This window comes from Salmo salar, chromosome ssa05 (assembly GCF_905237065.1).
Source record: "Salmo salar chromosome ssa05, Ssal_v3.1, whole genome shotgun sequence".
Taxonomy (NCBI): domain Eukaryota; kingdom Metazoa; phylum Chordata; class Actinopteri; order Salmoniformes; family Salmonidae; genus Salmo; species Salmo salar.
Genome location: NC_059446.1, coordinates 56,787,953 through 56,814,225, shown reverse-complemented (window position 1 = coordinate 56,814,225; position 26,273 = coordinate 56,787,953). Strand labels below are relative to the sequence as shown.

Sequence of the window (26,273 nt, the reverse complement as noted above, 5' to 3'; positions counted from 1 at the left end):
CGTTTCCTCGTCTGCTGTGGGTCAGGGAAGTGTTCGGCTGCATGGAAAACTCCACTAGACTCTTGAAGCAGAGCACCTAACTGTCCACTGCACTGCAACTTATGTCATGATGCTTACTTGTCATACCTAAAGTGTTTTTGTGGCATCAGACTAAAGCTTCACGTGCAGGTTTACCATAATGACAAGATAAACAGGATCCACCCAAAAGCACTCAAGGCTATCTGCAATGATTCAGCAACACCATTACGCGGTTCATATGACAACATTGAGGTCCAAATGAACCTCACCCAGAACTAAAAATGTGCAAATAATTTCATTTACAAAGCCCTTTTAGGTAAACTAATGTTGAAAGGGTTGAAAAATCAGCCATAGAAGGGCATGTAATCCTGATTTCTCATTTCATTTAGCAAAAATAACAGAAAATACAAACAACCCACTAACAGCAGAGGAACCTTCTGCGGTTTCTATGACATGACAAGTCCAATGAACATCAGCCAGATTATTAGTGTTGAATTACTTGCTAATTTCACTCAGTTGAAAACATTCTTGAAGCCCACTATAGTCAAACTAATGATGTGCACATCATCCTGAGATCCCATCACGCTTCAGTTGTTTGAAATGCACATACTGGAACTGAATAGTATTTGTTGTATCCATTGACTGATCCCAGAAAATCCTAACAACCCATAAAACATACACTTCAACTAACAAACCTTGATCCCAGGATTGACATGATACTGGTAGAAAAACATTATCCTGTGCCATTCAAACAGGCAAAGCAGCAACCTAAATATAGCCCTGATACTCTGAACTTCCTCATATAGGGAAATCAAAGACCAGAAGTAGCTAATTCTGTGTATGGCCTATCATACGGTTAATGAATAATGGGGACAGGCATTGACAAATGTTTGTGTTAGCAACTTTGTAAACTGTCAGACACTCCCATGTTAACAAAAACAAACACTAAGCGCCTAAGCTAGTCACAGGACAAAGCAAGTGCCTGTAAAAAGTTTATTCCAATAGAAAATAAAAGAGGAGATAGTGGAACCACACTGGAGTCAAGCACACACAGCATTGTTGGCTGTCCGTCTGTTAGTGTAATTGGGACAAGAAAATACATTTACAAGCCCAACAACACCCAGACATTGGGCAAAAAAAGTTAACTATGTAGGGAAAGTAAATATGCAAACTCTCTGGTAGTCATAGGCTATTACATTCAAAGCAGTAGCGCTGTCATTTGGAGTAGTCATTTGTTTTCATCTGTCTTGCTGCTTGATTCTGCATCATGGAGTAGGGTGAAGTTACCCCTAGACGCTGATATTGGGTCCGTTATGCATCCCCCTCCCCCAAAAATGGTTAGGACATGGGGAGGGGAAGCTGATCCTAGATCTGTACTTTGGGTAAACTTCACCCCGGACCCTGCATCATACTAGACACAGGAAACTGACCGTCCAAGTGCATAACATTTCCTTATCATCAAGCTCGTCTAGCTCCGATAGGTGGTTTATGATAAATAAGCCCACAACCATGCAAGTTTTTATCCAGTTCCTTTTTTGGGGGGCTCAAGGGCCCCCAAGGTTTTTTTTAAATCTCAGTTCCTTATGGCAGCCCTGCTTGGCTGTCTATCTCTGAGGGGAGAAAGTATCTGAGTCTTTTCTAGTTCCTGTCCTTAGCCCAGCTCTTCCTTGGCCTTGCCCTGTTTGCGAGGCATCTTCTTACTGCTGCTGTCCTCCAGCTCCTTGTTCTTGTAGTAGTGGGGAGCCACCTCCAGCAGCCAGCTGCTGTCTATCTCAATCACCTTGAGAGCCAGAGAAAGAGGTTAAAATAAAGGGGGGAAATATATTTACATTCATTCAAAGTAATGTAAGAATAACAGCACAGCACCTTCAATTGTATTCAGTCTGCCAACCCATGCTGTCCCAGTGCCTTCGGGAAGTATTCAGAACCCTTGACTTTTTCCACATTATGTTACGTTACAGCCTTATTCTAAAATGGATTAAAATGTTGTTGTTTTTACCCTCAATCTACACACAATACACCACAATGATAAAACAAAACCAAGTTTAGAACTTTTTGCTAATTTACAGTACCAGTCAAAGGTTTGGACACATCTACTCATACCAGGTGTTTTCCTTTATTTTTTACTATTTTCTACATTGTAGAATAATATTGAAAACATCAAAACTATGAAATAACATATGGAATCATGTAGTAACCAAAAAAGTGTTAAACGAATAAAAATATATTTGATATTTGATATTCTTCAAAGTAGCCACCCTTTGCCTTGATGACAGCTTTGCACACTCTTGGCATTCTCTCAACCAGATTCATGAGGTAGTCACCTGGAATGCATTTCAATTAACAGGTGTGCCTTGTTAAAATTTAATTTGTGGGATTTCTTTCCTTCTGAATGCGTTTGAGCCAATCAGTTGTGTTGTGACAACGTAGGGGTTGTATACAGAAGATAGCCCTATTTGGTAAAAGACCAAGTTCATGTTATGGAAAGAACAGCTCAAATAAGCAAAGAAAAACGACAGTCCATCATTACTTTAAGACATGACAGTCAGTCAACCCGGAAAATTTCAAGAACTTTGAAAGTTTCTTCAAGTGCAGTTGCAAAAACCATCAAGCGCTATGATGAAACTGGCTCTCATGAGGACCGCCACAGGAAAGGAAGACCCAGAGTTACCTCTGCTGCAGAGGATAAGTTCATTAGAGTTAATAGCCTCAGAAATTGCAGCCCAAGTAAATTCTTCACAGAGTTCAAGTAACAGACACATCTCAACATCAACTGTTCAGAGGAGACTGCGTGAATCAGGACTTCATGGTCGAATTGCTGCAAAGAAACCACTAGTAAAGGACACCAATAAGAAGAAGAGACTTGCTTGGGTCAAAAAACACGAGCAATGGACATTAGACCGGTGGATATCTGTCCTTAGGTCCTTAGAGTCCAAATTTGAGCTTTTTGGTTCCAACTGCCATGTCTTTGTGAGATGCAAAGAAGGTGAACGGATGATCTTTGCATGTGTGGCTCCCACCATGAAGCATGGAGGTGGTGGTGTGATGGTGCTTTGCTGGTGATTTATTTAAAATTCAAGGCACAATTAACCAAAATGGCTACCATAGCATTCTGCAGCGATACGCCATCACATCTGGTTTGTGCTTAGTGGGACTATCATTTGCTTTTCAACAAGACAATGACCCAACACATCTCTAGGCTGTGTAAGGGCTATTTTACCAAGAAGGAGAGTGATGGAGTGCTGCATCAGATGACCTGGCCTCCACAATCACCTAACCTCAACCCAATTGAGAAGGTTTGAGTTGAGTTGGACCGCAGAGTGAAGGAAAAGCAGACAAAAAGTGCTGAGCATATGTGGGAACTCCTTCAAGACTTTTCAAAAAGTATTCCAGGTGAAGCTGGTTGAGAGAATGCCAAGAATGTGCAAAACTGTCATCAATGGAAAGAGTGGCAACTTTGAAATATCTAAAATATATTTTGATTTGTTCAACACTTTTTTGGTTACTACATGATTCCATATGTGTTATTTCATAGTTTTGATGTCTTCATTATTATTCAACAATGTAAAAAATAGTACAAATAAAGAAAACCCCTTGAATGAGCAGGCGTCCAACCCTTTGATTGATACTGAATACAAAGTCCTCAACTGGTAGCTTCATTAAATAGTACCCACAAAACACCAGTCTCAATTTCAACAGTGAAGAGGCGACTCCAGAATGACGGCCTTCTAGGCAGAGTTGCAAAGAAAAAGCCATATCTCAGACTGGTCAATAAAAATAAAAGATTACATGGGTTAAAGAACACAGACACTGGACAGAGGAACTCTGCCTTGAAGCCCAGCATCCCGGAGTCTCCTCTTCACTGTTGACGTTGAGACTGGTATTTTGCGGGTACTATTTTATGAAGCTGCCAGTTGAAGACTTGTGAGGCGAACGTTTGGCAGTGATTACAGCATTGAGTCTTCTTGGGTATGATGCTACAAGCTTGGCACACCTGTATTTGGGGAGTTTCTTTCATTCATCTCTGCAGATCCTCCAGGTTGGATGGGGAGCGTTGCTGCACAGTTATTTTCAAGTCTTTCCAGAGATGTTCGATCAGGTTCAAGTCCGGGCACTGGTTGGGCCACTCAAGGACATTCAGAGACTTGTCCAGAAGCCACTCCTGCGTTGTCTTGGCTGTGTGCTTAGGGTCGTTGTCCTGTTGGAAGATGAACATTCACCCCAGTCTGAGGTCCTGAGCACTCTGGAGTAGGTTTTCGTCAAGGATCTCTCTGTACTTTGCTCCTTTCATCTTTGCCTCGATCCCGACAAGTCTCTAGGAAGAGTCTTGGTGGTTCCAAACTTCTTCCATTTAAGAATGATGGAGGCCACTGTGTTCTTGGGGACCTTCAATGCTGCAGACCTTATTTGGTACCCTTCTCCAGATCTGTGCCTCGACACAATCCTGTCTCGGAGCTCCAAGGACAATTCCTTCGACCTCACGGCTTGGTTTTTGCTCTGACATGCACTGTCAACTGTGGGACCTTATATAGACAGGTGTGTGCCTTTCCAAATCATGTCCAATCAATTGAATTTACCACAGGTGGACTCCAATCAAGTTGTAGAAACATCTGAAGGATGATCAATGGAAACAGGATGCATCCAAGCTCAATTTCGGGTCTCATAGCAAAGGGTCTGAATACTTATGTAAATAAGGTATTTCTGTTGTTTATTTTTTAAATGTGCTAAAATTTCTAAAAACCTCTTCTCGCTTTATCATTATGGGGTATTGTGTGTAGATTTCTGAGAATTTGTATTTATTTAATCCCTTTTAGAATAAGGCTGTAACGTAACAAAATGTGGAAAAACTCAAGGGGTCTGAATACTTTTTGAAGGCACTGTATATAATACTGTATACAAAGACAATGCTACCTGGAGTCACTTGATATAATAATAATAATAACAACAACAACAGTGGCAAGACAGCAACAACTCTCCCCTAAAGCTTTACTTTGTCCTTCACGGTGGTGGATTGATCCCATCTGACTCCAGATCTGCCTCACACGGAGAAACACACACACAAACATGACCACAAGTCTACTAGTACTGATGTCAGACCTGTCTCATGAACTCCTTGGTAGTGAAGACCAGCTCGTGGTAGATGAGCCAACGGGGCTGCTCCTCGAACAGGGAGCTGTTGGGGTGGACGTAGACTGTCTGCTGGTGCTTCACCGTCTTGTAGCCCCCCTTGCTAAGCCGTGCCGTGTGGTAGAAATACCCTGCCGTCACTGCCTGAGAGAGATCAATTCTATTTATTTCACATGGTTGTCCATTTCAGGTCAAAATACATATCTTTAAATGAAGTATCAGTGAAAGAGACAAAGAGGATGTATGAGTGAATGTATGTGTGCACGCTGTGAGAGAGAGAGTGATGATGTTGTTACTGAGATGGGAAAGGGGTTAGCACAGGGGTCCCCAATTACATTCAGCCGTGGGCCAATTTTCCTTGGAGTGTATGGTCGGGGGTGGAACATAGTTCTAAATAATAAATAATTTGTAATAAATAATTTGTTATTAAATAAATAATTTGTACACTGACATTTGACGGCAAAAATCCCAAACAGATTTAGTATCTGACAAAAACAGAGTCCTTTCAAACCTTGATTTGATGCAATCTATTTATGCGTGGGAATACTTGGGAACAGATTTCCAAAATTAAAATCACTTTGAGTTGATTTTCTGGTGATTTAATAGTCTTTTCAAAATTATTAAATATATATATATATATTTTTTTTTAAATAATTACTTGGGTTTCCAAATAAAAATCACCCACGGATTGCCTTTTGGGGAGTCCTTGTGTAGCGGTTTCACTGGAGGATGGACTATGATGATGAAGTTGGGAATTGGGAAAGCAGAGTGTCCATTCAGATGCATATTAAGTGAACTCAACCTGCCTCTCCAACTGAGTGGCCGGCTTAAACAACCGGCATGATTTAAGAACTGTTTTCATGAGCAGACAAAAACTAATCCCATCACCTATAAAGGGGTCCATTCAATCCCTCAGATCTGGTGTGAAGTGATAGGCTTGTATCTCCATTGAATACTGCTGCTAGAGCAGTGCTTTCTAAATTTGCAGTCAGTGGTTTAAAGAGGCATGCACACAGATGTAGCGTGAAGCACATTCACACATTGGCTACACATGTAACAAAGAGCTTGGTGTCAGGTAACACAGCAAATTAGAAGTGGAACAAAGTGGTCTAGGTCAATGATGGGACTGGGGGGGTGGTACCCGAGGACTGGGGGGGGAAACACTGGTCTACACTCTAGGATGGTGTTTTTAAAAAATACATGGTTTACAAGATGAAGCGATTTTATAGTGTGTTCATTGTCATGAGGTTAAGGTGCGTTCAAAGTCACACCGACCTTGCGGATGGGCACAATGTCGCCGCCTGAGCTGCACACCTCCACCTCGATCCTGTCCATCAGGCCCTCCAGCTGCTCCCTGACATCCCGCGCCCGCTTCATGGAGCGGAACTGGATGAAGTTCTCGTAGCACCACTGGGTGGAGTAGCCACTCTCCAGCCACTGAGGGACAAATGAAGCAGTCAATATCACAGACTGAAAACAAAACATAGAACAGCGTTTCCCAAACTCTGTCCTGGGGATCCCAAGGGGTGCTCGTTTTGTTTTTTTGCCCTAACGTTACACAGCTGATTCAAATGATCAAAGCTTGACGATTAGTTGATTATTTGAATCAGCTGTGTAGTGCTAGGTCAAAAACCTTGGGGTCCTGTAAACCAAGTTTGGGAAACCCTGACATAGAACTTTGAGTTTTGCTCTAAATCAGGACAAAACAGCCCCCAAATATGTAATTTTTCCCAGGATTTTAGTTTTAGAAAATCTGTTTCCAAGTATTCTCACAAATAATTTAAAAAAAAGGAGTCATGTGATCATGCGTCAATGTAATCAAGGTATGAAATGATTATTGTCAAAAACAACCTCTTTTTGGGCTTACTTGTTTTCAATTTGCAGTGTACAAATAATTATGTTCCGGCCCCCCGACCCGCTGCTCCGACAAAAATTAGCCCGCTGCTGAACCTAGATGCCTTTCCCTGCATTTGGGCATTACCATGGTAAAATGGTTTGCAACAGAAAAACGAAAATGCAGTTCTTATTGGACACGTTCAGGTAGTCCCTCTATGTTTCAGTACGTTTTTTTATATTAATTTATTTTTACAGTTGGTGCCAAATGAATATGACCCAGAACTGCTACCCTGAAACCTTATATGAAATAGGTGGAAACAACAAAGTGGGGTAGTATCACATCATTATCCTAACTATCAAACCCAATCCTCCTGACCTGTGTGTAGACATTGAGCAGCACCATATGGTCTCCTCCGGGCACCACAAAGTTCTGCCTGGCGTTGTCGGCGTGAACCACCTTGTCTTTGGGCCGGTAGAAGATGGAGTTGTTCACAGACAGCATAGCAGCGATGGTCAACACCTCCTCAGAACACTTATACCTAGAGAAACAGAGGAAGATGGGAATGTTCAGTGAAAAACATAAAAAGTTATTTCATGTCCTGTTGAATAATTGGCACTCAATATAATTGAGTGAGAGGGGGAAAGGGAGAGAAAGGGGAAAGATGAGCAAGGTAACTGAACAATAAGAATAATGAATTCCAAGATGATCATTTATTCCAGGCGAGTACCAGGATTGCCATAGAGACTCACTGTTCTGAGGCCAGGATTGCCATAGAGAGTCACTATTCTGAGGCCAGGATTGCCATAGAGAGTCACTATTCTGAGGCCAGGATTGCCATAGAGACTCACTGTTCTGAGGCCAGGATCATCTTGCTCAGCATAGGGTCCACCGGCAGCTCAGCCATCCTGCGGCCCAACTGGAACACAACACTCATTACATGACCTTTCACATCAAATAGTCACCTTTCTAAGGTACAGTGAGGGAAAAAAGTATTTGATCCCCTGCTGATTTTGTACGTTTGCCCACTTACAAAAAAATGATCAGTCTATAATTTTAATAGTAGGTTTATTTGAACAGTGAGAGACAGAATAACAACACAAAAATCCAGAAAAACGCATGTCAAAAATGTTATGAAATGATTTGCATTTTAATGAGGGAAATAAGTATTTGACCCCTCTGCAAAACATGACTTAGTACTTGGTGGCAAAACCCTTGTTGGCAATCACAGAGGTCAGACGTTTCTTATAGTTGGCCACCAGGTTTGCACACACCTCAGGAGGGATTTTGTGCCACTCCTCTTTGCAGATCTTCTCCAAGTCATTAAGGTTTCGAGGCTGACGTTTGGCAACTCTAACCTTCAACTCCCTCCACAGATCTTCTATGGGATTAAGGTCTGGAGACTGGCTAGGCCACTCTAGGACCTTAATGTGCTTCTTCTTGAGCCACTCCTTTGTTGCCTTGGCCGTGTGTTTTGGGTCATTGTCATGCTGGAATACCCATCCACGACCCATTTTCAATGCCCTGGCTGAGGGAAGGAGGTTTTCACCCAAGATTTGACGGTACATGGCCCCGTCCATCGTCCCTTTGATGCGGTGAAGTTGTCCTGTCCCCTTAGTATAAAAACACCCCCAAAGCATAATGTTTCCACCTCCATGTTTGACGGTGGAGATGGTGTTCTTGGGGTCATAGGCAGCATTCCTCCTCCTCCAAACACGGCGAGTTGAGTTGATGTCAAAGAGCACCATTTTGGTCTCATCTGACCACAACACTTTCACCAGTTGTCCTCTGAGTCATTCAGATGTTCATTGGCAGACTTCAGACGGTCCTGTATATGTATTCTTGAGCAGGTGGACCTTGCGGGCGCTGCAGGATTCTCATGATCATTGCAACTCCACGAGGTGAGATCTTGCATGGAGCCCCAGGCCAAGGAATATTGACAGTTCTTTTGTGTTTCTTCCATTTGCGAATAATCGCACCAAATGTTGTCACCTTCTCACCAAGCTGCTTGGCGATGGTCTTGTAGCCCATTCCAGCCTTGTGTAGGTCTACAATCTTGTCCCTGACATCCTTGGAGAGCTCTTTGGTCTTGGCCATGGTGGAGAGTTTGGAATCGGATTGATTGATTGCTTCTGTGGACAGGTGTCTTTTTTACAGGTAACAAGCTGCGGTTAGGAGCACTCCCTTTAAGAGTGTGCTCCTAATCTCAGCTCTTTACCTGTATAAAAGACACCTGGGAGCCAGAAATATTTCTGATTGAGAGTGGGTCAAATACTTATTTCCCTCATTAAAATGCAAATCAATTTTTGACATGCGTTTTTCTGGATATTTTTGTTGTTATTCTGTCTCTCACTGTTCAAATAAACCTACCATTAAAATTATAGACTGATCCTTTCTTTGTCAGTGGGCAAATGTACAAAATCAGCAGGGGATCAAATACTTTTCCCCCCCACTGTATTAGAAGCCAATATGTTCATTCACCTGTCTAATGGTGATGGAATATATTTGCCCTATTATATAGCCTTCCTTAATTCCCAGAGGTCATTTTCACTTTTTAGGTTATATTTATTCGCACCAAAGAATAAATGGAAAGACAAAACAGTACAGATAAAAACCATATCACAAAAATCAATACACAAATATAAGTACAAAAAACGTTTGTTCAATCAGTTAAACAAAGCATACTAATTATAACTGTTCATGATATACTCAGTATACAAGAAAAAAACATGTTTGATTGATTGTGTGTGTGTGTGTGTGTGTGTGTGTGTGTGTGTGTGTGTGTGTGTGTGTGTGTGTGTGTGTGAGAGAGAGAGAGAGTGGGGGTTAGGCTACATGGAGGAGACTACTGGGTAGTTTGGTTCATCGGGCTGACCCCTAATCTACGCTTGAAGTTATTGAGGGATGATGATGTTTTGGCAATGTGAAGATAGGAATTCCAGAGTATGAAACCTCTGTATCGACTAGAGAATTGACTATGTGAAGTGCGGCAGTGGGAGGGTAAAGGTTATCACAGTGATTGGGGAATTAACCTGAATTAACTTGGGCTCCCGAGTGGCGCTGCGGTCTAAGGCACTGCAACTCAGTGCAAGAGGCGTCACTACAGTCCCTGGTTCGAATCCAGGCTGAATCACATCCGGCCGTGATTGAGTTCAACACGGTGGTGCACAATTGGCCCAGTGTCGTCCGGGTTTTGCCGAGGTAGGCTGTCATTGTAAATAAGAATTTGTTCTTAACTGACTTGCCTAGTTAAATAAACGGTTAAATTAAAATGTGAAAACCATTGAAGGGTTTAGGTAAGTTGTCTGGGAGGTATGTATATTTGTAGACAAAGGTGCATCATTTGAGTATATTAATGCTGAAGTAAATGATAATTGAAGTAAATGAGATACGGGTAAATGAAGCTATAGTATAGTGTTAGGAAGCAAGCCTGATAACCCAAATCACTTATCTTTCTGATGACACCAAAGGACTTCACCCCTTTGTTGCACACAAAGTGAATATGATTTTTCCAGGACAACTTTTCATCAACTAGAACACCTAGGAATTTAGTAGATTCCCACCAATTGAGATTCTGGCTCGTTTAAAAATGTCTTATTCTTACCAGTAAATACAATGAAGCTGAATTTTTTACATCATTTAAAGATAATTAGTTTATCTGGAAATTCAGAAAATTTGCCCATGGCTTCTTTGATTATTGAATCAAAATTCTTGTCTGATAAAATCAAGTTGGTATCCTCAGCAAAAAGAATGGGAAGTATGGTAGAAGACACAGCATCAAGGTCATTGTTATAGATTAGGAATAACAAAGGTCCAAGGATCGAACCCTGTGGAATGCCACAGGATATCTTGGCCCTGGTAGATGCACAACCATTTGCATATACAACTTGTTCTCTATCAAATACAGAATTATATAGCCACATGTATAATCATGAAAACAATTTAGCAAGTAATATGTCATGATCAACTGTGTCAAACGGTTTCGATAAATCTAGAAAGGATGCCAAGAGCGTATTCATTGTTCTTCAGGGCTGTAAATATTTTATCCTCAAGTTATAAAAGAGCCAAATCAAGTAGTTTTTTACAGTGTTGGTTTAACATTCAACATTCTTTTATACACCAGTTTCTCTAGGATTTTAGAAAAACATGGTAGTACAGATATTGTGCAATAATTTGTAAAAGATCTTGGATCCCAGATTTATAGAGGGGGACAACTTTGGCAATTTTCAAATCTTTAGGAACAATACCAGTTCGCATTGATTTGGTGAAGTAAGATATACGTTAGAGGCTCAATAATGGAGGAAGACACTGATTTCCCCAAAAAGGCACCTCATCATGACTTTCTGCTGATTTCTTTAAGTTACCAATCACCTCCATTACATCAGGTGGATCAAACTAAAGCAGAGAAGGGAAATGTTCCTTAACGTAATCCAAGGGATTTCCTTGAAATGTTTTTGATTTTCATTGACGGAGAGGAACCCACATTCACAAAAAACGTTATTAGATTCACATGAGAAAACATCAGGATCACTATTGGTCTTATTTCCAACATAAAATTGAGATGGGATAGCCGTAGAAGCCTTTTTCTTATTCAACTGATTCAACAAGGAAGGGAGGAGGGAACGGTGACAATGCGATATAAAAGTGTTGGAATGGTGTCGTTGTTTTGATAGACAGTCAGGCGTTCGTTACCTTGGTGAGCTCTCCGAGGTGGTTGAGTGCACCCAGGGCGTATAGCTGCTCCAAAGCTAGCACCAGGGTCTCGTGAGGGGGCGGGTCCATGAAGTCAAAGTTGATAAGGTCATTAATTCCTGTCAGGAAAAAATATATGCCACTCTAATGTAGAACAAACCGACACGTGGGTTTAAGACACTCATAATGAGGCCCAGGCCCTTTGCTCCACTAGGAGCTCAAACTAATAAGTCAGCTAAGTTGACTAAGTTAAGAGGATTACTTCAAGAGGACTTCTGTGCTTTTTAAAACATGTTGTTTTCTGACTTACCACTGTAACATGATTTTGTTCCATAAAGCATTTGTTCCATACCCAAGCTCTTGAGCAGTAGCACTACGTTGCCCAGGTTGGTTCGCTGGATCTCGGGCACGGTGGACTCCTCCATCTCGTGTTTAAATGCCCACGCAGTGTAGAGACGGAAACACTTCCCAGCAGCCACTCTGCCTGCACGACCTGCTCGCTGATTGGCTGAGGCCTGTGGTGGATCAAAACACAGACGGAGTGAGCAAATGGTCAGAATGTTGTCCAGAGAACTAAAAACAAACTCTACAAAAAGACAGTCAAAGAAACAGGTGTTTGAAATACTGGCAAGAGGCATCTTCCACAACCACGGTACAATAACCCCGAAAAGAGCCACACGAATGATACTTTCTCCGACAGTGACCATGAAATGGCTCGTTTGAAAACCTAAGCTAGCGTGTTACCCGTGAGCAAGGCGTGACAATCAGAGACTCCATCCCAGTGCGGGCGTTATAGCTCTTCTGCTTGCAGAAGCCTGGATCTATGACGTATATGATCCCATCGATGGTTAGAGAGGTCTCTGCAATGTTAGTGGCCACCACCACCTAAGGAAACAGAGAGAGGACACTTTGTACATCAGATAACGTGTTTGTACAGAACATCCACAAGAGAATGAGAAACACGGAGGCAGGAATCTGAAGAATGATGTCTTAAGTGATCAAATCAAATCAAATGATATTTGTCACATGCACCGAATACAACAGGTGTACACCTTACAGTGAAATGCTTACTTACAAGCCCTTAACCAACAATGCTTTAAGTTAAGAAAACACGTTTTTTTAAAGTAAAAAATAGATAAGTTGAAAATAGAAAATAAAATTAACAAATAATTAAACAGCATCAGTAAAATAAAAAGTGAGGCTATATACAGGGGGTACCGGTACAGAGTCAATGTGCGGGGGCACCGGTTAGTCGAGGTAATTGAGGTAATATGCACATGTAGGAGAGTTAAAGTGACTATGCATAGATTATAAACAGAGTAGCAGCAGCGTAAAAGAGCGATCTGGGTAGCCCTTGGATTAGCTGTTCAGGAGTCTTATGGCTTGGGGGTAGAAGCTGTTAAGAAGCTATTTGGACCTCGACTTGGCGCTCCGGTACCGCTTGCCGAGAACAGCCTATGACTAGGGTGGCTGGAGTCTTTGACAATTTTTAGGGCCTTCCTCTGACACTTCCTGGTATAGAGGTCCTGGATGGCAGGAAGCTTGGCCCCAGTGATGTACTGGGCCGTACATACTACCCTCTGTAGTGCCTTGCGGTCGGAGGCCGAGCAGTTGCCATACCAGGCAGTGATGCAACCAGTGAGGATGCTCTCGATGGTGCAGCTGTAGAACCTTTTGAGCATCTGAGGACCCATGCCAAAACTTTGTCGTGCCCTCTTCACGACTGTCTTAGTGTGTTTGGACCATGATAGTTTGTTAGTGATGTGGACACGAAGGAACTTGAAGCTCTCAACCTGCTCCACTACAGCCCTGTTGATGAAAATGGGGGTGTGCTCGGTCCTCCTTGTCCTCTAGTCCACATTCATCTCCTTATCACGTTGAGGGAGCGGTTATTGTCCTGGTACCACACGGCCAGGTCTCTGACCTCCTCCCTATAGGCTGTCTCGTCGTTGTCGGTGATTAGGCTTACCACTATTGTGTCATCGGCAAAGTTGATGATGGTGTTGGAGTCGTGCCTGGCCATGCAGTCATGAGTGAACAGGGAGTACAGGAGGGGACTGAGCATGCACTCCTGAGGGGCCCCCTTGTTGAGGATCAGCGTGGCGGGTGTGTTGTTCCCTACCCTTACCACCTGGGGTCGGCCCGTCAGGAAGTCCAGGATCCAGTTGCAGAGGGAGGTGTTTAGTCCCAGGGTCCTTAGCTTAGTGATGAGCTTTGAGGGCACTATGGTGTTGAACGCTGAGCTGTAGTCAATGAATAGCATTCTCACATAGGTGTTCCTTTTGTCCAGGTGGGAAAGGGCAATAGAGTTGAGTGCAATAGAGATTGCATCATCTGTGGATCTGTTGGGGCGGTATGCAAATTGGAATGGGTCTAGGGTTTCTGGGATAATGGTGTTGATGTGAGCCATGACCAGCCTTTCAAAGCACTTCATGTCTACTGACATGAGTGCTACAGGTCGGTAGTCATTTAGGCAGGTTACCTCAGTGTTCTTGGGCACGGGCACTATGGTGGTCTGCTTGAAACATGTTGGTATTACAGATTCAGACAGGGAGAGGTTGAAAATGTCAGTGAAGACACTTTCAGTTAGTCAGCGCATGCTCGGAGTACACATCCTGGTAATCCATCTGGCCCTGCGGCCTTGTGAATGTTGACCTGTTTAAAGGTTTTACTCACATCGGCTACGGAGAGCGTGATCACACAGTCGTCCGGAACAGCTGGTGCTCTCATGCATGTTTCAGTGTTACTTGCCTCGAAGCGAGCATTGAAGTAATTTAGCTCGTCTGGTAGGTTTGTGTCACTGGGCAGCTCTCGGCTGTGCTTCCCTTTGTAGTCTGTAATAGTTTGCAAGCCCTGCCACATCTGACGAGTGTCGGAGCCGGTGTATTACGATTCAATCTTAGTCCTGTATTGACGATTTGCCTGTTTGATGGTTCATCGGAGAACATAGAGGGATTTCTTATAAGCTTCCGGGTTAGAGTCCCGCTCCTTGAAAGCGGCAGCTCTACCCTTTAGCTCAGTGCGGATGTTGCCAGTAATCCATGGCTTCTGGTTGGGGTATGTGCGTACGGTCACTGTGGGGATGACATCATTGATGCACTTATTGATGAAGCCAATGACTGATGTGGTGTACTCCTCAATGCCATCGGAAGAATCCCGGAACATATTCCAGTCTGTGCTAACAAAACAGTCCAGTAGCTTAGCATCTGCTTCATCTGACCACTTTCTTATTGACCGAGTCACTGGTGCTTCCTGCTTTAGTGTTTGCTTGTAAGCAGGAATCAAGAGGATAGAATTATGGTCAGATTTGCCAAATGGAGGACGAGGGAGAGCTTTGTACACATCTCTGTGTGTGGAGTAATGGTGGTCTAGAGTTTTTTCCCCTCTGGTTGCACATTTAACATGCTGATAGAAATTAGGTAAAACTGATTTGAGTTTCCCTGCATTAAAGACCCCGGCCACTAGGAGTGCCGCCTCTGGATGTGCGTTTTCCTGTTTGCTTATGGCCCTATACAGCTCATTGAGTGCAGTCTTAGTGTCAGCATCGGTCTGTGGTGGTATATAGACAGCTACAAAAAATATAGATGTAAACTCTCTTGGTAAATAGTGAGGTCTACAGCTTATCATGAGATACTCTACCTCAGGCGAGCAAAACCTTGAGACTTAGATTTCGTGCACCAGCTGTTGTTTACAGAGCTGTTGTTTACCAGAGGCCGCTGTTCTATCCTGCTGAAAAAAGCTTAAAACCCGCCAGCTGTATGTTAATCATGTCGTCGTTCAGCCACGACTCGGTGAAACATAAGATATCACAGTTTTTAATGTCTCGTTGGTAGGATATACGTGCTCGTAGTTCGTCTATTTTATTATCGATTGATTGTACGTTGGCTAATAGGACCGATGGTAAAGGTAGATTACCCTCTCGGCAACGGATCCTTACAAGGCACCCGCACCGTCGTCCACGATATCTCTGTCTTTTCCTCCTGCGAATGACGGGGACGAGGGCCTTGTCGGGTGTCTGGAGTAAATCCTTCCCGTCTGACTCGTTGAAGAAGAAGAATTCCTCCAGTACGGGGTGAGTAATCGCTGCCCTGATATCAAGAAGCTCTTTTCGGTCATAAGACACGGTGGCAGAAACATTATGTACAAAACAAGTTACAAATAAAACGCGAAAAAACACACACAATTGGTTACGAGATCGTTAAAAGGGCGGCCATCTCCTTCAGTTGGATTTCCATTTGGGTAAGGAAAACAATGCATAGATATTTTCTAACATTATTTGATCACAGAGGATAAAACATATTTCCAAAGTGATCCTTGAGCACCCCCTAGTGGCACAAGTTGAAATGGACAGAAGAGGTCCTCTCACCTTGCGTGAGCCAGGTGGTGTTGGGCTGAAGATCTTGGCCTGCATGTCGGAAGGTAGGTTGGCGTAGATGGGAAGCACCAAAAGCTCAGATATCTTAGAGCCCAGACGCCTGCATCTCTCCTGCAGCAGCTCACAGCAAGTCTCAATCTCCTCCTGTGGAAATAGAGATAGACGGGAGAGCGGTAAGGACAGACACCTTGGCAGAAATGTATGTGTCATTTATTTATTTTACCAGGTAAGTTGACTGAGAACACATTGTCATTTACAGCAACGACCTGGGGAATAGTTACAGGGGAGGAGAGATGAATGAGCCAATTGGAAGCTGGGGATGATTAGGTGGCCATGACGGTATGAGGGCCAGATCGGGAATTTAGCCAGGACACCCGGGTTAACACCCCTACTCTTACGATAAGTGCCAGGGGATCTTTTAGTGACCACAGAGAGTCAGGACACCCGTTTAACGTCCCATCTGAAAGACGGCACCCTACACATTAAAGAGCCACATACAGAATGAATAGACTTAAGATGGTTGCTGATGTAGTGTGATTTAGTAGATGTAGTGTGATTTAGTAGATGTAGTGTGACTTAGTAGATGTAGTGTGACTTAGTAGATGTAGTGTGATTTAGTAGATGTAGTGTGACTTAGTAGATGTAGTGTGACTTAGTAGATGTAGTGTGATTTAGTAGATGTGGTGTGATTTGTAGTAGGCCTAGCTAATGTGTAGTGACTGATGTAGGATCTGACATTGAGTGAGAGCAGATGTAACGTGACGTAGTAGCTAATGTGTAGTGACTGATGTAGGATCTGACGTTGAGTGAGAGCAGATGTAACGTGACGTAGTAGCTGACGTAATGTGAATGTCAGCGTTGAAGTGAGGGGTCAAGGCGCGAGTGTGTCAGACCTGTCCAGTGAGGAAGACCAGACAGTCTCCGGGGGGCTGTGTGACGTGGATCTGTAGCACCGACACAACACAGGCCTCCAGGTAGTCTGCCTCAGGAGCCTGAGAGAGAAGGAAATCGTAAACAAACAATACCAGAGAGCAAAGAGTACAACAAAAGAACAGATATTTGGCCTGCATCTTTGATGTACATTAGTATCATCCAGCACTTTTCACGAGTGAAATTATTCACATTCTAAAGGTATTTACATGATTTACATTACATTATTTACATTATTCCATTTCTTCCGCCTTGCCTCAAAGAGTGCACTTATTCACTTCCTGTCACAGATTTAAAGGCTCTAGATCGGTTTAAACATTGAAAGGAGGGAGTTTCCATGTTAAATCCACGGTGGGAAGTGAGCTAGTGCACACTTTGGGAGAAGGTTGGAGAATGGGGATGCAAACTTTTGTCCTGAGGCCATTCCACTAAACAGATTGTCAGCAGCGGTACCTTAGTGTAAAAGATGTCCACAGGGAACCTCCTGCCGGGGATTCTGAAGACGGGGGCGTCATCGAAGAAGCAGGAGAAACGCTCTGTGTCCAGGGTGGCGCTGGCCACCAGCACCTTCAGGTCCGGACGGAACCGGGCGATGTCCTTGATCAGGCCAAACAGGATGTCTGTGTGCAGCGTCCGCTCGTGAGCCTCATCAATGATGACCACACTGAGAGAGGGGAAGGGATCATTGATCATGTATTGTCATCCTGTCATACTGACTATAAACAATACGGCATGGGATTATTTCATTTCATAATATACCACTTTTAAACATAAACCTCTACATATGGAAAAGATGTCTAAAGAGAAGGACAGACAGGGCATATAGTGGTACCTGTAGCTGGCCAGATCAGGCTCTGTGAGGAACTCCCTCAGCAGCATTCCGTCAGTCATGTATTTGAGTACTGTCCTCTCTGACGTACAGTCCTCAAAACGGATACTGTAGCCTACCTGAGGAAGATAGGGGTGGTTGGACAAATAAGGTGAGTTTATGTTTTCTACCATATACAGTAAGAATTACGTATGCTTCATCAGAGTGAGAGAGAGCGCGTGAGAGTGGTTGTGCCATATTCACCTCGTTGCCCAGCTTGACGCCCACTTCTTGTGCCACCCTGGCTGCTACGGACATGGCTGCCACTCTACGGGGCTGGGTACACCCAATCTTCATGCCTCCATCATTGTAGCCCTAGGAGATGTAAAGCCAGACCACAGGTCAACAAAGCTAACATACACAGAAAAGCGTAATGCCACAAATGGATCAGGGTGGAAGACTACAATTTTTTATTTTTTTAAGTAAAAAGAGTGACAAAACATTGAAGATTTCAGATGACTTTGTCAAACGTACACAAAATGTCCAATGGAAAATGTGTCTTCAGCTTTTCTCTAACCTCTTTGATATGTGCCCATAATAATGTTTATGGACGTGGCCCTTGAATAATGTGTACCAACCGACTCCATGAGGAACTGTGGGATCTGGGTGGTCTTGCCGGAGCCCGTCTCTCCCTCGATGACCAGGATCTGGTGCTGCTGGATGGCCAGGAGCAGGTCCTCTCTGTAGGGGAACACGGGCAGGCTGCGTCTCACTTCCTGGATGGACTGCTTCTGGACCTCCGCCTGGGACAGGGCTGCCTGCTCCTGCTCCTGTACACACACAGCATTCAGAGATGAAGACAAGATTACAATTGTACTTTATTGTTCATTGTGACACGGAAATGTGTCATTTGCACAGTTAGAAATGCTACAGAAGCTCAGGTGTGTATTGGTTGATTGCTACTGATTATGCTTGGAATGTAAAATATTTTCTGAACTTGAAATATTGCAACATTTTGTTCAACTAGCCTTCAGACAAAATATCCATAATTATAGCTCTATTCCTTGCAATCTATCGGAGATAAACGCTGTAACGATAAAACTTAGTGTCAACCCACCTTCTCATCCTGGGTTCCCTTCATGATGACGGCACTGCTGACAAAGTTGATCATCTCGTCCTCCTCCAGGATCAGCTGGTACTTCTCTCTTTCTGCCTTCAACCCTTTCTCCCTCTCCTTCTTGGCCCCGAAGCTGAGCGAGGCGGTCTTCAACCTCTCCTCCTCCCAGCGACCCTGCTCTCCTCCACCCTCCGTGGGCATCTCCAACTCCAGCTCCATCTCCCTCTGAGGAATATCCTGGAGAGATGGGAAGAGAGAGGGAGGGTCGGAGATAGAGGGAGGGACAGAGGAAGAGGGAAATAGAGAGTGAGCGAGATATATATATTATATTATAATCAAGCCCCGGATCCTAGTGTTTTACATATCTCCATTTCAACAAGAGTACTGGCTATCCATGGCAGGACCATTACCAGCCAACTATCTCCTCCTTACTTTACTCCTCTTCTCCTCCGGCATGTAGTATCTGTTCTTCCTCTCCTCCTTCTCCTTGGCGCCGGCTTTCTTGTAGTCCTTGGCCAGGTCTCTGAGGTTGCGCTTGTACTCCAGCTCCTTCCGCTCCCTCTCCGTCAGCGCGTCCGTGGAGAACAGGTACTCCTCGTCGGCTATCTCCGCCTCCAGGTCCTCCAGCTTCTCAGCCTCTCTCTTGGACAGGTAGTTCCTGCGAGACTCCTTTCTCAACTCTGGAAGCTATAGAAAAGAGGAAAAGATAGGCGGTGACCATAGACATATAATGAGTCTCAGGGGCTTTCCCTGTTCTATTAATTATATTTCTACTGGGTATTTTTATACCTTTTTTATACCTAGATGATTAATGATAATAGTTACTGGCCATTTTAATAATGTGCTCACGATTTTCTTGTGATCCTCCTCTGCCATCTTTAGTCTTTTCTGAGCCTCCTCGTAGCCCTGGTGAAAAAGTCATGGAAAAACATTTAGCCAACAATCAAAACACACCTACGACTACAAGTACACTAGTAAGTCAAATAGACTGGGTTGGATTCCGTCATTGATAGTCAATCCCACCTTCTTGTCCGTTCTCTCCATGATGTTCCTCGTCTTGTCTTTGTCCTTCAGTTTCATTCGTTCGGCAAAGGCATCCCTCTCTTCCAGATCCAGTACGCGTTCTCTCTCTTCCTTCTCCCACTCCTCCTCCTCCTCCTCTTCATCCTTCATACTGGACTTCTGGTCGCCATGGCCCAGCTTAATACTGAGAAAGAGAAAGGGCCTTTTGGAACCTCCAACCACACAATCTAAGTGGAGGCTTGTTCAAGCAGGCATTGAAGCCACAGAGGAGTAGCAGCATGAAAACAATCAAAATATTCTAGTGTAACTGGCTTCATTGTTGTAATGTATTTATGGTTGCAATTCAGTTCATGAGACCACAGACTCCAGAAGCTGCATCCTGTCTCCCTGAAGTCCATACATGTCAAATACAGCTGTCAACACTAAGCTAAAAAGCAACAAGAGAGAGGAAAGCAGGTAGAACGTGTCACAAGCAAGCAACATGAAACCCCTTTCAAGGTTGATTACCTTTTAGGGGTCTCCTCTTCACTAGATGATTGACTCTCCTCCCTTTTCCTGAGGTGCTTCCTCTTATCGCCTCGGCCTTTACTTTTCTTCTTCTCCCTCTCTCTCACCGCCTCTCCGTCACTCTCGCTGTCCGACAGTAGGGTGTAATTTCGATTCTTCTTCTCAATCTCCATGACACGTCGCTCTATCGCTCTGGCTGGCTTTTCAACCACTTGTTTACGAGGAATCTGAAACACGTAGACGAAAGTCATTACTAGATGGTCATAATAACCACGGTCGAAATAAGAAACAAGCATGCAGTTCAATACAAAGAAAGCAAATCCTCTTACCTTTTCATACAGTTCCTGTGCAAAGGCGATCACTCTCTGATTAATGTCGATGGTGCCCGTCGACTTGAGGTGGGCCACAAAGTCTTGAGCGCTCGAGGATTTACGCGCGGAGCCGATCATGAACTGGGCGACATATCTGTCACTAAGGCCGAGGATGTCGTGCAGACTGTCGCTCACCCATTGCTCTAGGTTTGCCATTTTGACTAATTGGGAGACAAAATCAGTTAGCTACGGTATAGATGTAGACAGAGAGTTGCATAGTACTAGGTATCACTGGAGGCTGCTGAGGGGAAAATGGCTCATAATAATGGCTTATCCCACTCCAGTCATTACCACGAGCCCATTCTCTCCAATTAAGGTCCCACCAACCTCCTGTTCTAGGTATATAAAATGTCATATAAATGGGGAACTTCTGTAGCAATGGTGATAATGCAGCAGGGAATGGCTGCCACAACAAGATTCACACAAGGGTATATTTAAGCAATTAGGCAGGAGGGGGTGTGGTATATGGCAAATGTATCATGGCTAAGGGCTGTTCTTATGGAACGAAGCAGTGCGACGTGGCTGGATACAGCCCTTACCCATGGTATATTGGCCATATACCACAAACCCCCAAGGTGCCTTAAAGGTATTATAAACTGGTTACCAATGTACTTAGAGCAGTAAAAATATTTTTATTAGACCATATACCACAGGTATGACAAAACATTTATTTTTAATACTCTAATTACGTTGGTAACTAGTTTATTGCAATAAGGCACCTCGGGGGGTTGTGGTATATGGCCAATATACCACGGCTAAGGGCTGTAAAGGCACTCCGCGTTGCGTCGTGCTGGGGGACACCCCTTGCAGGTGGAATATTGGCCAATAACACACCCCCTCGTGCCGTACTGCTTAACTGTAAAAACGGAATAGATCTGCTGGATGAGCTTTAGTAGGAACTTTCGAAATGAAAGCCCTCTAGTTTTTCTTTCCCTCCTTTATTTGCTCTTTGAAGATCTGAAGAGGAAACTATTCATAACATAGATAGGTAGGTAGCTAGCGAGCCACATTACCTTGTTTTTAAACCGCAATGAACATGGGCTGATATATGAAAACAGCACGACACGCAGCAACTAGCAAGTTTAGCAAAAACTTGCTCAGTTTAGGTTAATTTGCTTCACGCCTGACTAATATGTGGACGTTTAACTAACGAGTGAAGTTAAAATTAACCCTCTCAATACTAACAACAATCATGTTGGTTACAATGACACTTATTAAGCAAAACATATGCACAACTTCTTGCTAGCTGATTACTCCATCCATGGTGCAACAACTGGAAGCGGAATTACGTAGTTTCAATAAATCTCAGGTCGGATTCTGCATTCTGCCCCCCTGGTGGCTGGTGTACAGAACAACCCAATCAGAACAAGTGTGCACTGCGCAATTTGTTTGTCCAAATGATGGCACATCTGCATCTGAATGAAGAGCCTGCATTATAAACATATTTTTGCCGCTATGTACATCGGGCATCGTTAATACCATTAGTTGATGAGGCATTTTGCATTACACTCAATGGTTAAAGACCTGTCTAATCTATGTCCATTTACATTATTTCCCGTCTAATCCTTTTGTGAGTGGAATTTAGGCACAGACTGGAAAGTGTAAACATCCTTCCAAGTGCGTGTCGTGACCATTGAATTACAGTGACTTAAAATGATGGCACCAAACACTCAAAGCCAAGTGAGGCTAGCATACACCTGACAATGAAATAAGATGATAGAGGGAAAAGGGGTGTGTTCTTCCGTGAATCTCACCGCACAGATGTGTAATAATGAAAGTAGGTAAACATAGTAGACTGGAACTTACATTTCTAGGGTTATGTAACCAATTGTTATCTCCTGCACGCTGAAGGAATCAAACTTTATTTTTCGGTGGTTTAAATTGAAAATGAGAGCATCTTTGGACATCAATGGACTTCTGCTGCTCTTATGTGGAGTTAACCTGGCCGACACGCTTGGGTACAAACCGGTCATCATTGTTCACGGCCTCTTTGACGGCCCTAAACAATTCCTTATGATGAGTCGTTTAATACAAGAGGTAATGTATTTAACCTTTATTTATCTAGGCAAGAGAGCCCAATGCATAGAGCCCAATCCTCTACAACACATATTTAACCGTAATTATATACTTATTAAACAGAAAATAAAACTATTATGTAATTTGAGACTTATTAGGTTATTGAGATGAGTGGGGGAAAAAAGAAAGTGAGGGTACTTTATACAGTCTGAGTGATAAAATATGGTTTTTTGGGCCACCAAAACTCAAATAATAAATATAAATATTAAAACGTGTTTCCATAAATAAAAGCACTAAAAAGGCAAAAAAGTATTAATGGAAACAGTTTCACATGAAGAGAGAATTTTATAAGATCCTGTTTTAGTGCACCTGTGATACAAATGTAACATAACACATTCCTCTAAAAACATGTGGCTATTTTCCTGTTAAACATTCTCCAGAGAGAGAAAAGTAATCCATCCATCATTTCCCCAATACCAGGAGCAAACACAACGTTTTCATCATATAATATTGGCCCATCATATCATTATACTTTAGGAATAAGGCCCGAGAGGGTGTGGAATATGGCCAATATACCATGGCTAAGGGCTGTTCTCATGAATAACGCAATGTGGAGTGCCTGGATACAGCCCAATCCCGTGGTATATTGGCAATATACCACAAACAACTGAGGTGCCTTATTGCTATTATAAACTGGTTACCAATGTAATTAGAGCAGTAAAAATACATTTTTAATTCATACCTGTGGTATATGGTCTGATATACCACGGCTTTCAGCCAATCAGCATTCAGGGCTCGAACCACCCAGTTTATAATGTAGGTTATAATATGATAGGATACCATGTTTCAAGTACATCATTTTTTCTTGTAACTTGCAATATAAGCTGAAGTATTATTTTGACAGGCCCATCCAGGTACCAATGTGTCAGTGATAGATCTGTATGATAATATGGCCAGCCTGACGCCACTGTGGGTGCAGGTGCAGGGCTTCAAAAAGACGCTCTATCCAATCATGCAGGAGGCAGAGCATGGCGTTCATCTTATCCGCTTCTCACAAGGTCTCTCTATCTCAGTTATTTAGCATTTTTGGAACAAGACATAGAGATATAGCTCTGTCCGCTTAATGTTGTCTTCCCCTGCTTCTCCTAGGTGGTCTGATATGTCGAGGACTTCTTTCTACACTTCCTGACCATGATGTCCAGTCCTTCATCTCCCTCTCATCACCACAGGCTGGCCAGTATGGAGGTCAGTGATGGTCACTTTCTTCTCATAAGTCATTTTCTATCAGGCAAGGCCTATGTATAGGTCTTTTTAAAAAATGATTTCCTCCAACAAATTCTAACACATTGAAGTTTTGCTTTTTGCCATACAACAAAGTAAAACTAAAATCTATTAATGTCTCACATTTCAAATAAAAAGTGAAACTTTGCAAGCCGAAAGTAAACTTCAAACACATTATATGTTCCACACACATTTAACTAGCCTTTTCGTTGTGCTTCTCCGACAGACACAGAAATTCTGAAATCGTTTTTTCCTCACTATCTAAAGGCCCGTGTTTTTCATGTGTGCTACTCTTCAGTAGGACAGAAATGGTCCATCTGCAACTTCTGGAATGGTAAGAGAGAATTGGGTAGTTAAAGGGGAACTTCGGTGTCGAACAAGTAGAGAACCAGAACTTTGTTTGTAGATGTGTATCTGAGTACAGTAAAGAGGCTCACAACTGTTCCTTTGTGCTTGCACCAAAATGTTTTGTCCTACCAGACCCACAACAATGAGAACGCTTCCTGAAGAGCAGCAATTATCTGTCCCTGCTGAATGGAGAGCGACCACACAGGGAAATGACAGGTACTGAAATTCATTCCTACTGCAGATATCTCAATATCCAAAACTGAAAACCTAGATTAGATTAGTCATCATTGACTGATAAGGGCCAGACAAAATCTCCAGCAAACTTCCTTACTTCTCCTTTCACACTGCCTTGTCTGCATAATGAACAGAACTACACATTTTGTAGCAACAAATTTAGTTTGGCTTAAATTACTTTCGCAGAATATATATATTTGATAAAACTGCAGATTCAGTCTGGCCCTACTGACACTGTTGGCCTAAGTAGTTTTAAATTCTATAAAATGTGGAGAGACCTAGTCACTCTCACTCTCAAAACAAATAAATGTATCTCTCTCTCTAATCATCAGAGTGGAGGAAGAACTTCCTGCGTATCAACAAGCTGGTGTTGATTGGAGGACCAGATGATGGCGTGATTACACCATGGGAGTCCAGGTATCCATGGTCACCATCACCACCATTATTTTACACTAAATTAACTGCCCTGTTGTATATCCTGCATTCCTACACACACATTGGTTGCATCTCTGAGACATGGGCTCGACACTACTGACACTCTATACCTATTGGACTAACCATTTCTGTTCTCTTCAATCAGTCAGTTTGGATTTTATGACTTTAACGAAACCATTGTTGAGATGAGGAACCAGGAAGTAAGTTAGTTTAATGGTATCATCTAGCATCATTGATAATGTTCATGTCATAATGTGATGGGTAACTATGTGCTTCTCTGTCTCTCTCATTTGAATAGTGGTACGTTAGGGATTCGTTTGGGCTGAAGACACTGCATGCTCGTGGAGACCTGGCTTTGTATGTGCTCTCAGGAGTGAAGGACAGCTATTGGCATTCTAATGAGACGTGTTCAGAGGCTGCATAGAGGAGTGGCTGACATGAACATGCACACATACACACTGCATATAATGTTTGCAGAAACAGACATAAAAGGTTATGCAAATTGTCTTTGATTGATATATCATAGTTGTATGTAGTGCCTATTTTATATTTTTTTATACAGTATTGTTTGTCTGTGATTATGAAACAGTGAAATCAAGTGTTTTTTTGTACAATAATAGGAAATACACTGAATTTAACTGAATTTCACATGGTGTGTGCTTGCACAATGCTTTCACTCTTCTCCTGGTGAATCAGACTTCTTTCTCTCTTTGAATAAATCTTTGTGATTGATGATAGTGTATAATCTTTATATTTGACTGAATCTTCAAAATAATTACCGAACATTGGACTACCATGTTGGCACACAATCGCCCAAGCATGCAAATATCCTACTTCCATAGATTTCCATAGATTACAATGATCTGAGCAGAAATTAAAAACAGTATTCTAAATGTTTTTCCGGGGGGAATGGGAATGATTGCCACCAGAATCAAATGTAATGTATAATGTTGCATAAACTTGAATTACATTCCATTGTAGGTATTAGTTGAGGGATGAGCTCTGGCGCCGTACATTACCAATGAAAAGTGTGCCTATGAAAATAATCCAATCGACCGCTGATTTACGGCCATTCACTTCTCAAAACAAGGGTGTAATCATTAGTCCAAACATAGATGTTCTATTGGACAAATTCAGGTAGGTCCCTCCCCGTTTCG

At 42.9% G+C, this 26,273-nt stretch overlaps 1 protein-coding gene and 1 pseudogene across 2 annotated transcripts; one reads left to right on the top strand and one right to left on the bottom strand.

Annotated features, from left to right (window-relative positions):
• Positions 1–972: 972 nt before the first annotated feature.
• On the bottom strand, positions 973–22,096 carry LOC106605222 (pre-mRNA-splicing factor ATP-dependent RNA helicase DHX16). Of its 2 annotated transcripts, none has more exons than XM_014200634.2 (21): positions 21,816–22,096; positions 20,761–20,963; positions 20,432–20,658; positions 19,925–20,108; positions 19,751–19,807; positions 19,334–19,588; positions 18,902–19,138; positions 18,423–18,614; positions 18,049–18,159; positions 17,809–17,924; positions 17,430–17,640; positions 16,940–17,038; positions 16,038–16,190; positions 12,416–12,556; positions 12,024–12,186; positions 11,672–11,790; positions 7,831–7,898; positions 7,358–7,520; positions 6,421–6,582; positions 5,116–5,289; positions 973–1,798 (listed from the first exon to the last, which is right to left on the bottom strand). In XM_014200634.2, the coding sequence occupies exons 2-21, from the start codon at positions 20,956–20,958 to the stop codon at positions 1,670–1,672; spliced, it is 3,159 nt and encodes a 1,052-aa protein (XP_014056109.2). In that variant the 5' UTR covers positions 20,959–20,963; positions 21,816–22,096; the 3' UTR covers positions 973–1,669. The 2 variants fall into 2 exon arrangements, 1 of the variants encoding a protein (XP_014056109.2); XR_006769911.1 differs by having other exon boundaries at positions 1,685–1,798; positions 5,116–5,285.
• A 443-nt stretch (positions 22,097–22,539) lies between these two features.
• LOC106605223 (lysosomal thioesterase PPT2-A-like) lies at positions 22,540–25,849 on the top strand (annotated as a pseudogene).
• Positions 25,850–26,273: the final 424 nt, after the last annotated feature.

Coding starts and splice junctions, on each gene's coding strand:
- LOC106605222 (XM_014200634.2), bottom strand. CDS start 20,958: ATGGCAAACCTAGAGCAATGGGTGAGCGACAGTCTGCACGACATCCTC. Junction 7,899..11,671: donor ACCTCGGAGAGCTCACCAAG/GTAACGAACGCC, acceptor GTTGTGTTCCAG/TTGGGCCGCAGGATGGCTGA. Junction 6,583..7,357: donor TGCTCAATGTCTACACACAG/GTCAGGAGGATT, acceptor TTTGTCCCTCAG/TGGCTGGAGAGTGGCTACTC.